The sequence below is a fragment of the Neopelma chrysocephalum genome, unplaced genomic scaffold (assembly GCF_003984885.1).
Source record: "Neopelma chrysocephalum unplaced genomic scaffold, ASM398488v2 Primary Assembly neopelma1_97, whole genome shotgun sequence".
Classification (NCBI taxonomy): domain Eukaryota; kingdom Metazoa; phylum Chordata; class Aves; order Passeriformes; family Pipridae; genus Neopelma; species Neopelma chrysocephalum.
The window spans coordinates 2,568,717-2,581,890 of NW_020897760.1; the positions used below are offsets into that span (position 1 = coordinate 2,568,717).

At 45.6% G+C, this 13,174-nt stretch overlaps 1 protein-coding gene across 2 annotated transcripts in view; it reads right to left on the reverse strand.

Annotated features, from left to right (window-relative positions):
- Positions 1-9,684, reverse strand: part of ANKRD13C (ankyrin repeat domain 13C) — a 21,801-nt gene extending 12,117 nt beyond the window's left edge. For both annotated transcript variants that reach the window (XM_027694388.1, XM_027694387.1), the window contains exons 1-5: positions 9,320-9,684; positions 5,152-5,193; positions 3,003-3,107; positions 1,864-1,949; positions 767-812 (exon numbers count right to left, since the gene is read on the reverse strand). In XM_027694388.1, the coding sequence (XP_027550189.1) occupies positions 767-812; positions 1,864-1,949; positions 3,003-3,107; positions 5,152-5,193; positions 9,320-9,626 (586 nt within the window). In that variant the 5' untranslated portion in view covers positions 9,627-9,684. The remainder of the gene's footprint in view (positions 1-766; positions 813-1,863; positions 1,950-3,002; positions 3,108-5,151; positions 5,194-9,319) is intronic.
- Positions 9,685-13,174: the final 3,490 nt, after the last annotated feature.

Consider the following 13,174-nt stretch of genomic DNA (forward strand, 5'->3'; position numbering starts at 1 on the left):
TTGTAATTGTAAAATTGATTTGTAATTGTAAAATTGATTTGTAATTGCACCCACGGCTTTCAACATCAGGACATCATTTATAGTCAGTCACAGCTAAATCATTTATACATTCTCCTAACTTGTCTTCAAGCTGCTCACAATTTTAATTCTGTGATTTGACAGTTTATATATTTTACCAACTTAAAGCCTGGTTACAATTAAAGCAGAACAGCCACAAGCAGAAAAAATAATCCAAAGCACTAAGCTTAAAACATCAACCAAATGTTAAACCACCATTGGAACTGTGAAGCCATGTGGTACCATGACATGGAGATCTACAAGGCTGCAGTTGTCCTTATTCTAAAAAGAATTTACTTTATAACAATAAAACTAAGACACAGAAAAACATTTCAACTGTTTGAAATTGGGGAAATTAAGTGCCCTGAGTCCAGTTGCTCAACTAAATTGTTCAAATTGTTCCGTGACAGTAATGGGCCACATAGAGCCCTTTTAATATTTTACTCTTCTAATCATCAGGTTCTTGAAGCAAACAGCTTGTTCCCCCCTTATTGTGCCACTGGATTAAAACAGAATTCAGCTCAAAAAACAAATATGCAAAAATAATTCTGGAAAAAGCTGTCTGTCCTTTCTTTATGACTCAGATCTTGAGAACTGGACCGTGATCTTCCCAACACACAAAGCAGGAGATAAGTGAAGCTTTAGAGCACAAGTGTGCTGAAGGCTGATTCCATTATCTCCCTGTGGAAGGAATATGCAAGCCACTCACCCCAACTTTGAAAATCCCAGTGAAGCTCTAGATAGAAGTCACCTAGCTGAGAAGAAAAGAAGAATATATTACCAACCTTTTAATGCTTAATAACCATAAAATTTCCTGAAAGACAGGCAGAAGTCTGTCTTTCAAACAAGAATGCTTTCTCCAATATTGTATTGAATTTATACTGGACTTAAACATTCCTGAAGCTTTAACTGCAGTAGAATCAATGCTAATAAAATCATGTATTTAATTTGACTCTCATTTTTAATTACTTTTAAAAAATTAAAGTTCACACAGCTATTAAGCTGTGGATTGCAGAAGATTTATTGTAAATGTGTGTTTAAAAAAACCAAACCTTTGGAGTTCTATGTTTGCTTTGATTGATCACATGCAACTGCATGGAATTATAATTAATTATATAATAATTAATGAGTCAGGTTTCAGCTCAGAGTACTGCAGACACAAATTTCAATTGGCCTTCTGGAAATGTGCTGAAGTCATCAGGTAAAACTTCCTCTGCCTCTGCCAACACGTGTCAGGCAACTCCACCATGAGGGTGTCCAGGGTGGATCACCTCAATTTCCAGAGGGATAATTTAATTAACTTTAGATAAATAGCTGATTTGCCCCAAATTGCTTTCCCTAAACTGAGGATTATTTCACTATGCCCAAGAGGAATTCATTCTGCATGGAGATGGAGAATTAAACCAAAAATCTCTTACATTACTAAGCAAGAAAAGCAAGTGTCATTTGTGACTGGTGACTCAACAAATCAGTAAATTATTCATCAAAACAAAAGATTTAAGAAAGCCTTAAAAATGTAATAAAACAAATACAGATTCTTCATATTTTAGATTGCAAAGATGACAAGCAGGACTGTCTTACATAAACCTTTTATTTGAATTTCTAGAAGTGGAGGAGGAAGTATTGTCTTAAAATAAACATAATTCTGTGACCCCTCAAAATGGATCCTGTCAGTCAAGATTGCTCTTCAGAGCAGAAGAGATTTATAAAAACATGTAAAAAACTTTATTACAGTTTACCAGATTGTCTATTCTTTGAAAATCAGTCACTACTTTCCATCACATCAGCTTTGACAGCACAACTTACCTCTTTCAGGGCTTTTAATAATCGAGGTCGCTTTTCTTCAACACTTTCCCTGGACTGCTGCTTGAGCTTCCTCAGGAGTGCTGAAACTGAACGGGAATTAACTCCAAGGTCAATCTATTTGTTTGGTAATCTATCTGTTTGTTAATTACAGGTGTTTTATTTAACATCTTAAAAAAAACCAACAATGTAATTTAATATTTCATCAGCCTGTGGAGAAATTAATTTTGAGTTACAGTAATTAAACATCAGTCTGCTCTGATCACAGCAGGAAGAAAGGCCAAATAATTGTATTAACTTACTGTTTATAAAATTATTGTTTATAAAATAAAGCATATAGTCAAGAGGGTTTTTTACACAGGTATTAGTAAATACGTGGGTGCAAATGTATGTTATTGAACATGAGTCTACAGACTGTGTAACATCTACTCCCTCTCAGAAAATTAGCAGTGAGGAACTGACATGAGAATATTGTTGGTATATTATAAATCAGGGCATTAATATATTAATAATACATTTATATATATAATACATAGTGAGTTTTCTGCTATAGGAATGTACCACTACACATGGCAATACACAATATTATTGACATCCACTAGTGAGTGGCAGTAGAATGATTTACCCTTTACTACTCCACATCTGAGGGGAATAAATAATATTTGGATAATATATTAAAATACATAAATAAAATACTCAAATAGACAAACAAAAAATAACATTTCCCAATGGCCTGTTGAGATGCAAACTGAAAGCCATATCCCAATGCCAACTGACGTATCAAACATCCCTGTGACCACAGGGAGCAGCTCCAATTAGATGATCCCACGCAGCTAAAATCCATCCTGCCCCTGTCACTCCCATTCCAAACACAGAAGGCTCATGAAGAGCTTTCACAATCATTAAATGCTGAGCAGGGGGAAGATTTTGCTTATGTAACCTAATGCAATTTCTTATCAAGGAAATGGACCTGCCTGATCACATTGAGATACAAAAAAGTTCAGCTGAAGAGAAACTGTTGAGAGAACTAAAAGAGGGGGATGATAAAATAACAGAGCTTGAAAAGCTTTGTTTTCCTGTTCTGAATGAGGCCTCGATTTTGGATTAATTGGGCAAATTTGGGTTAATGAAGAGATGCTTACTCATCTGTCTGTCTCCATAGCTGATGGCTTCGGCCAGAGGGCTCCATCCCTGAGCGTTTTTCACCTTTACTGGAGCATTATGGGCTAAAAGCAGGTGGGCACATTCTGGAACAAAATATTCACGTTATTAACAGTAAACAGCCAGGATGCAGCAGTGTCAGTCATAATAAAGGAAATTATAATAAAGCCAAAGTTGTAGATATTAATATCAGATAATTAACAGATTATCAAAATACATATCTGGATTCTGACTCACTTTAACAAACAAACCCATTTATGTAAGTACTTACAGCACTTCCTTGTTCAATATTAGCACTAAAAATAATTGGTGATCAACCACCAATTATATAACACTGAAGACATGGCCCTTCTGCTTCTTAGAATTTGCTTTTTATAAAACTGCATTTCTGCATGTTCTGTAAACACACAACTACATAGGAAATATGTTTAATATATTACATCAACTCTCTCTGCTTCACACCCAAACTCCTGTACAAAGAGACAGCTCATGGCCTTCCCCTCTCTCTTCATCCCCCTTTGCCCAAGGGTCCAGCTGATGATGGGGACACAGATTTTGGGCTGTAATATTCTGGAATTTAAACATGGAATTTAAGGAGGGCAAAAAGACACCTCTGACCCAGGAAAGCCTGTACACCACAGCTCCACTTGCATTCTCTCTCCCTGGGTAAAAGGTGATGGGGGATGAAAAAGAGTCCTTAAAATCAAGAGGAGAAGAAAGTCCTCAGTGTTTCCATGTCATCCTTGGAAATGGTTCTTCTGTTTCCAACCACAGAAAGTTTCCTGACCACATATCACTAAAACCATCTGACCCATCTGCAGGGGATGGAGCAAGACCCAGCTGGAGCTGAGGCTCAGGGAATGTCTCATCAGGAAGGATGGGCCTGAGAGAGGGACTTCATGGGTTATTTTCCTACCACAGGTGTTACAGGAAACTGCGCTAGTCATTCCAGATGTAACACCCCTGAGTCACTGCAAGCACAGGGACTGGGGAGGAAGAGATACTTCCCTGGTGAATAAACTATCTCCTGTGGTACATAAACAAAAGCCCTGACTAACTCAGCAAACACACTGAAGCATTTTTATGGTTCCTTAAATATAGTGCCTGAGACAAGAACATCACTCTGCAGTGGGCAGGCAAATAAGCCTGGAATTACCAGCCAGATTCCATTTCCACTTGAACAGGCTGGGAGAGCTGGGGGTGTTCATCTGGAGAAAAAAAAAAGGCTCCGGGGAGACCTTAGAGCCCCTTCCAGTGCCTAAAGAGGCTCCAGAAGAGCTGAAAAGGGACTTTGGACAAGGCATGAAGGGATGTCAGGACAAGGGCAAATGGCTTCCCACTGCCAAAGGGCAGGCTTAGATGGGATATTGGGAAGAAATCCTTCCCTGTGAGGATGGGGAGGCCCTGGCACAAGTTGCCCAGAGAAGCTGTGGCTGCCCCATCCCTGGGACTGTCCAAGGCCAGGCTGGACAGGGTTGGGAGCAACCTGGGATAGTGGAAGGTGTCTCTGCCCATGGCAAGGGGTGGATAGAGATGATCTTTAAGGTCCCTTCCAATCCAGGTCATTCTATGATAAAACTCTATCTTGCACAAAAAACCTTTCTCTAGGCAAGCTGGACAAAGGTTCACCAGGAGCATCCTAAAGGATTTAGGGCTTTACACTTGACACATGACTGACCAGAAAGAAGGCAAGAGGTGAACTGCAAACTGAAATCTAAACCAACCCCATCCAACCTGGCCTTGGACACTTCCAGGGATGGGGCAGCCACAGTTTCTCTGGGCAACCTCTGCCAGGGCCTCTCTCCTGGTTTCCTTCCATCTCTTTTTGTAGAAAGGAGCTGAGTCCACCCTCTGCTCTTGTTCTGGCATCACATGAGTCCAACTGCTACAGCTCTCCCACCCCACCCCAGTCACTACCCAGCTCCTTAATTTTGGTCTGGAGAACAGCTCCAATTTCTTTTCCCACTTTTCTCTTCAAAATCCATATGGCATCCTCTTTCCAGGAAACCTCAACTTAGAACTAGCTTAGAACACAAGATCACCTTCTGGAAAACGGAAAAATCTTTTTTCCTCTTGTCCCCAAATCTTCAGGATCATTGAAGAGGTAACAAAATAGGTGGATTTACCTACCTTTATGTCCCAACATCACAGCAAGATGTAAAGGAGTGTTTCCTAAAATAAATCACAGAAATAAAAGATATTAGATTCAAGGTACCAGAATCCATGACAATTCCTCCTCAGGACACTTCAGTTTCTGGTCTAACCAAGGAACACTCCAAAACCCACCAGAGCAGAGACATTTTTCCAAGTAACCACTTAGATTATACCTGTCAAAATAAATATATCTGAGACATGTTTCATGGGCCAAGAGAGGTTTTTAATGATATCTTCAAACCTACCCCAGTCAAAAGAAGTCCAGTGGTGTCTTCAAGAAAGACACAACCCAAACCTCTCAGTTCCTCATGGTATGAAGTGTCTGATCCCTTCCCAGACTGACAGATCTGGGTTAAAAGCTACTCAGAGATATGATACTGATTAAAAATTTAAGAACCTATTTTATGAATTTTTCAAAGATTGAGTACACATTTTTTACTACTCCAGCACTGGATAGACTGAGAAGCAACAGCAACTTCTCTACAAAGCTGCCTTTTGGTTATTTTAATGCTTTGTTTCCAAAGAAAGCTGTGGAGATTATCAACAGACACTCAAACCTGACCCCATTTTCTTGGTGATGCTCATGACACAGGTGGGATTTCTGTTGTTAAATATTCCTTGTGAGGCCCCTAGAGCTATTTTTCTGGATTAATGCTGCTACCAGGCTCCTGCCATATTTTATTCATGGAGCTTAGGGATTCAAAGTTCTTCAATTTAACTGTATTTTACATGTTTAAACATTTTCATAGTGGAGTTAAGAGAACAAAATGCTGGAAACCAAATTGCTTTGGCAATTATAATGAACACACTTGGTTTAGGGTTATTTTACAGGATCATGTCAGCAGGAAGAACCTGCTCTGTGCAGAGGATGAACTACACGTGAGAGAGGCAACCACACACAAATGCCAGCACATGGAGCACGTGGAATCTTGGATGGACAAGGAAACTCTGCCCTGCATGTCCAAGTGAGCTGCTCTCCATGTCCTGCAAATCATCCTTTGGGTCACTGGCAGCACCCAGGCAGGCCCATCCCAGCTCATTATGCTCATTAGGACTCGCTAACCTCCCTGTTTCTATTAATAGCTGCTCCAACATCTGTGAGCCAATGCATCCCCTGGAATCCTGGATGCAGCCAGGCTTTGTGAGGTGCTGCAAATAATGTTCCTGAGGATCTGAGCATGAGCCACAGTGTGTGCTTGGGGAATGCAAATTATGAGAGCCAGGGGTAAACACTTTCATAACATCATGGAATCACAGAATCACTGAGGTTGGAAAAGCCCTCCCAGGCCACTGAGTCCAACCTGAGCCCAATCCCCACCTTGTCACCCAGCCCAGAGCACTGAGTGCCATGTCCAGTCATTCCTTGGACACCTCCAGGGATGGGGACTCTGCCACCTCCCTGGGCAGCCCCTTCCAATGCCTGACCACCCCTGCCATGAGGAAATTCCTCCTGATGTCCAACCTGAGCATCCCCTGGCACAGCTTGAGGCCATTTCCTCTTGTCCTGTCCCTTGTTCCCTGGGAGCAGAGTCTGACCCCCACCTGGCTCGACCCTCCTGTCAGGGAGTTGCAGAGAGTGCAAAGGTTTCCCTTGAGCCTCCTTTTCTCCAGGTTGAGCCCCCCCAGCTGCTCCTGGTGCTCCAGACCCTTCCCCAGCTCCATTCCCTTCTCTGGACACACTCCAGCCCCTCAATTTCTTCTTTCTCATGCAGGGCCAGAACTGGACACTCTCAAGGTGAGGCCTCACCAGTGCCCAGCACAGACACTTTTATTCCAAGAAATCAGTGCTCCAGCAGCTCCTGGGATCCTGAACTGCACATCCAGGCAGGCAAACAAGGACTGTTTGCATAAAAACACACACAAAACATGGCACTTGCCCCCAAACATGCACAGCCTTTAACCTCTGCTAAGGCACCTGCAACACCCATGAGGGAGCCAGGGCAGTTTTCCAGCAGTAATTCAGCAAGAGGATTTGTCTACTCTACAATTTAAGCTCTTAAATGCATGTTATAATAGCCATATAAGTAATTCAATAGGTGTATATATAGGTTTCTCCCAAGAAACTCATTGTTTTGGGAGGAAGGGCACTGGCCGCCTGCAGGAGGTTGATTTTAGGGAGTCCAACAGGCTGCACTCAATTAACACTCAAATTGTTTTAGCAGAACACCAAGAGTCTCCCACTGTACAGGATTTGGCTTTCCTGCACTGATCCACCACCAAAACTGGACCTGGATTATAGACAATAACTGTTCCTAGGAGTTCTCTCTCCCCTCTGTCCCTTCCTTACTGTATCCTAGGATTCCTCTGGTATATTTCTGAGCAAATCACAAGCTCAATTTCTCTCCCCCAAATAATTCCCAATTCAACTATGCAAACAAGTGACAGATGGATTCAGGCAGGAAGAAAACAATAACACAGAAACCTTAGTCAGGCCTTTGGAATGTCAAGACATCAAGAGTTTTGTTGTGGGGTTTTTTGAACAGTTCAAGTAAAAACTTGGAGGAAGATGATGAGCCAGAGATCCCCAAAGTGTCCCAACTGTAAACAGAGCTGAGAAAGCAGCGAGATGTTAATGGGACATTTGTGTAAGTTGTATATGGATTAAAAAAGGATGTAATCGATGAGATGCACCTGGAGAGTGATAGAGCAGCAAAAAGGGGTCAGGAAGTGCCTCAAAGTAAAGATTTTGAGCTGCTGCTGAGTTACTTAAAGAGGAACTAGAGGAGGAGCAGGGGAGAAGCAGCAGGAATACACTGAGTGGGAAAAATCCTCCCCAAGTCTGCTGCTTTCATCCCACCAGGATTTGCTGCAGGGTTTGGAATGAAGGTGGCAGGATAAACATATCTGCAGCTCTATTTGTAACAACGTCCTGAGGAAAACATGGTGCCAGTTGTAAGGAACACTCCTGCCCTCCTGCCTGGGAGCTGGGCCCTGGGTTACTCTGCACCTCCAGCTGTGTTTCCATGCCTAATGTTACCAAGGATATGTCTTTAATTCCCAATTCCATTATTCCTGTCATCATGCCAGTCCCAAGACTGCTCTACCTTCATGTTGCTTTTGACTTCACAGACCACAACTGAGAAAAAGCAAGGGAACGTGTCTCTCCTGATCAGAAACAGAACACAAGTGTTCCCTTTGCCACAACATCTCTGACACCACACACGTGTAACCTGGAATTCTCCAGCAGAAAGGGACCATGTTACTCTTGAAATAAGCAGGCAAAATAGAGATTAAAACTAACCATGAAGCTTAAGCTGATCTGCCAGGCTAATTTCTTTTTTAACAATACAAAATATAAAATATTCCCCAAATTAAACACGTTTTAAAATGTCCTGGAAAGACATTAAATATTTAGGCATTACAGAGCAGCACAAGGATCAGATTCCCACCTCTGCCACTGCCACTTCTGTGAACAGAACAAGTTTGCAGAGGAGCAAGGAGCAAGGAACAAGATTTTGGCTCTCTCAAACCCCAGAATTACAACATTTAAAAAGAAAGGGGAGAAAAAGGTTTGTTTTTGTAGCCTGGGGAAATATCAAAGATTGCTCTGCCAACACCCAAAGGAACTGCTCATCATCTCCCAGAGTAAACAGGTGACAGCTTGGACACTTCAAAAAAGAATGTATTTTTTAAATGTGGGGGTTTGGACACAGAGCAACACATGAGGTCAGAAGCAGCTCTGCCAACACTGGGAGGTAGAGAAGTTGACACTGTCCTCGGTCATATTACAAAAATCATGGAATCCTGGAATACTGTGGGTTTGAGATGACCTCAAAGATCATCTCATTCCACCCTGGTGCCCACAGACAGGGACACCTTCCACTATCCCAGGTTGCTCCAAGCCCCGTCCAACCTGGCCTTGGACACTTCCAGGGATGGGGCAGCCACAGCTTCTCTGGGCAATCAGTGCCAGGCCCTCACCACCCTCCCGGGGAACAATTTCTTCCCAATATCCCATCTAACCCTGCCCTCTGGCAGTGGGAAGCCATTCCCCTTGTCCTGTCCCTCCAGGCCCTTGTCCCAGGTCCCTTCTAAAGGGGACTTACACATCTCTGCAAACTCCCCCGAGTCTCCCATGCCCACTCCCCATCCCCTCTTCCCCCCGCGGTGCCCCGGCCTCGCAGCCCCGGCGGGTCCCGCTCACCGTGACTGTCCTTCTGGGCGATGCCCTGGGTGCGGATGAGCGCCGAGAGCCGCCGCACGTCCCCCTTGAACACGCACTCGTGCACGGGGAAGGGGCCGCGCTCGGGCCCGGCGGTCGCGGCGCGGGCGGGCGGGCGGTGCCGGTGATTGCCGGGTCCGCGGTGCCCCCCGGCCCGCCCGCCCTTCCCGCCCGTGAACGCGCCGCCGGGCGCCGCGGCCGCCTCGTCCTCGCCGGCCGCCAGCAGGTCCCCGTCCTCCTTGCTGGGCTTGTGGTCCCTGCGCAGCGAGCGGAGCTTCTCGCCGGTCATGGCCGGCGGTGCCGCCCGAGCCGCCGGGGCCGGTACCGCCCGGAGCCCCCGGAGCGGCCGCAGCTCCGCCCGCGCCTCACGGGCCGCGGCTCCGCGCCGCCATCTTGGGCCGCTGCTCTCGCGAGACTGCGCGGGGGGGCCGTGAGCGCGGGACGGGAGTCAGGGAATGGGGCGGGAGGGGAGGGACGGACCGGGAGCGGGGAACCGCCCACAGCCGGGAAGTGACAGCCCTGTACGGGCAGCCCGGGGTGGGGGAACCGCCCACAGCTCCTCACAGACACCTCCGGTCAGACAGCTCGGGATGGAGGACCCGCCCCTGACAGCCCTGTTACAGACACCCCTGTACAGACCCCCCGGGATCGGAGATCCGCCCCAGACCCCCCCACAGTCCCTCCATGGGCCTTACGGCGCTGTCCAAACGCTCCTGGAGCTCTGTCAGGCTTGGGGCTGTGACCACTGCCCTGGGGAGCCTGTTCAGTGCCCAACCACCCTCTGGGGGAAGAACCTTTTTCTAAGATCCAACCGACCCCTGCCCTGGCACAGCTCCAGCCGTTCCCTCGGGTCCTGTCCCTGGTCACGGGGAGCAGAAATCGGATCTGCTCCTCCGGAGGAAACTGCAGATCCCTGGGGTCTTCCCCAGTCTCCTCCAGGCTGAAACAAACCAAGTGTCCTCAGCCGCTCCTCATGTGGCCCCTCCAGACCCTTCTCCGTCCCCGTGTCCCTCCTTTGGACGTTCTCCAACAACTTTAGATCTTTTTTATATTGAGGTGCCCAATCGCATCCCCAGAACTCGAGGTGAGGCCACCCCAGCCTGGAGCAGAGCGGGACAATCCCCTCCCTTGGTGCTGTTTTCCAGCCTGTCATCCCTCAGTCTGTCCCTACATCCAGGGCTGCCCCATCCCAGGGGCAGAATCCAGCACTTGCCTATGTTAAACTTCACACAGCTGGAGATGTATCCGGCATTTCTACATGGGAATAATAGCTCCTGACACTGCACTGATACATCTGCTGCCTTGTGGGTACCAGGAGAGGGGATACACCATGGGCCAGCCAGCTCTCGAGGTCCCTGCTTCCCAGGGATGGCCCTTCCCAGAGGGATGTGCCTGCCTGTGTTCATCTCCTTGGAGCAGCACTGCTGCTCCAGCACAGGGTCTGGTTGTCAGGAACTGCTCCCACCCATCTCAGAGGGGAAGAAGCACCATCTCTGGTGCTGTACATCATGAGGGAAGGGCCGAGGTCCTCAGTCCACTGCCAAAATCCGCTGTGATGACTCCTCCGGATTCTTCTGGGATGTGTAAAGTGCCAGGGTGGATCAGGAGCATGTTGGTCTGACGCAATGGAGAGATGACCCCGTGTATCTATGCACTGCATTTACACAGAGGTGTAAACAAACCACACACAAATGAGCCAAATCCCAGAAAGAACACGAGCTCGGGGATATTTCCTGTGTCATGGAGGGCTCTCCTTCCATGAATCCCCTTGCGAGCAAAGGAAAAGCAATAGGCCGCCGATGCTCCTCTGAACAAAACATCACCCAGACCCTTCACTATTCACTCACTTCCCTCATTTTGGTGCCTATTTCCTTCCCTGAGAACAGGGTAATAGAAGGAAAAGCCCCAGTGTGATACATGACTGTGAAACAAGTTCCCTGGGGAACGATGGGATCTGGACAAGTTGTCTTCCTCAAAACCATGTGCAGGGAAGGGGAAAGACAGGACAGTCACCCTATCCTGCTATCAGTCCTTTGAGGTGCATTGTCAGCTTAGAAAGTACCTGATCAGGTCAGAGCTTCCTGATTTCTCACAGCAGCTCCTGCTCCAGTGCCAGTTCTGCAAGTTTCTGCTACCAATAGTGGAATGAATAATTAAAAAAGTGATGATGTGTCAAATTCCAAGCACACTGGATATTTTACTAATGCTTCCAGGGGAAACCACCTCCAGGTTGTCAGGGAGATAAGACCTGCTGTGGTACAGAACTGCCTGCCGGGGTGACCTCTGTCTTTCCCCAGTTGGCATCCTCTCCACTCATCCTAAGTGTCCAAGAAGAGTTATAGGGAGATTTAGGAACTATGAAATACGGTTTCTGTGACAGCCCAGCCGCTTCCCACACAGGTTTTCACAGTCCTAATACAGAATTTTAAATAATTCTAGAGAAAACAAAACCCCAAAGTTGCTTTTGCTCTATATTCCACTGGTCTTTTCAACAAGATTTTCTGTCTTTTCTTGTTTTTAGGGAAAATTAAAACCCATTTACAAGGAGGATGTGAGATGTTGGCACTGTCAGCAGGTCTGATATCTTCTGTCCGTTCTCTGGTGCTGTGCTGGAAACACACATGGAGCACAGCTGGTCTTGTGGAATAGATGGATTAGCTCAGGCTTTAGCTGATGTTGGAAGCTTCACGTTACATTTTTAATTACTGAAGGCATGAAGTCACTGTTTACCAGCTTATTATGGAGTCCTTTTTCAATACAGAAATGTAACTAAGACATTACTCATGGGAAGGGCTCTGGGAAAAACTGGTGTTTGTAGTGAATCTCAGCTGTGTAATTATTATGGACCTAAAAATTCTTGAGAACTGGGGTTTTTTTGACCATTTAACAACAGAACTTCGCATTGTTTATATTCTCCATTTTCTTAAATGACTGAAAATTTCTCTGTCTCAAAGGCAATTGGGATAAAAGTAGTAGGAATTGTGCCAGAACTCCATTTCCTACAGTTCCTGGGCTGTGGCTCTGTGGAAACTTCACTTAAGGAATTCCTCCAGCAGGAAATAAATAATGGAGGAATGATCTTTCATGGGTGCATTCCCCCAGGAAGGATTTAAGGAAATGAAACTTAACAAGAAAAAGCAGATAAGGAACTTCAAGACATCAAGTGGAAGTGTTGATTCTCCTTGCAGTTTGTGCTGTCCCAAAGCACTTCAGGAATTTTTATATGTCCTTATTACACAGGAAAAACCACAAGCTCTTCACTTGGACTGATCCATGGGACTAAAATTCTTTTTGTCCTGGCTCAGTGAAGTGGTTCAGCAGGAGGTTTGGGGATATTTGGGCGAGATCTGTGTCCATGAAAGGAGCAGGAGCACCAAGGGACAGGCCCAGCCTCCTCCAGGAATCTGCAGAGGTGACCAATGGAAAAAAGGAGGAAGGAATTTTGTATGCCAAGGAAATAATTCCATTTTCCTTTTGCCTCTGCTTGACTATCCTGGTTTTTATAATAGAAATTGTTATAAAAAGGAGACAGACCTGTTATGGGATTTGGTGGTACCTGAAATGCTGTGATCTGGCAGGACAGTGGGTCCACAGCAAAGCTTCGCCCCTGAGCTTAGTGTGGACATTTTCCATAGGATCTGTTTCCCATAGGAAGCAGATTTGTCGCCACAGGGTGAAATTCCTCCCTCCTAAATCTCAGGTTCCTGCTGTGTGCCCAGGCTGAGACACTGCCCTGTGCACACCCAGGGGTTTTGCTCTGCTTAGATCCAGTTTTGCTCATATTTTATTTGTATTTTGTTGTAAAGAAAATGTTTCTTTAAAAAATATAATATAAAA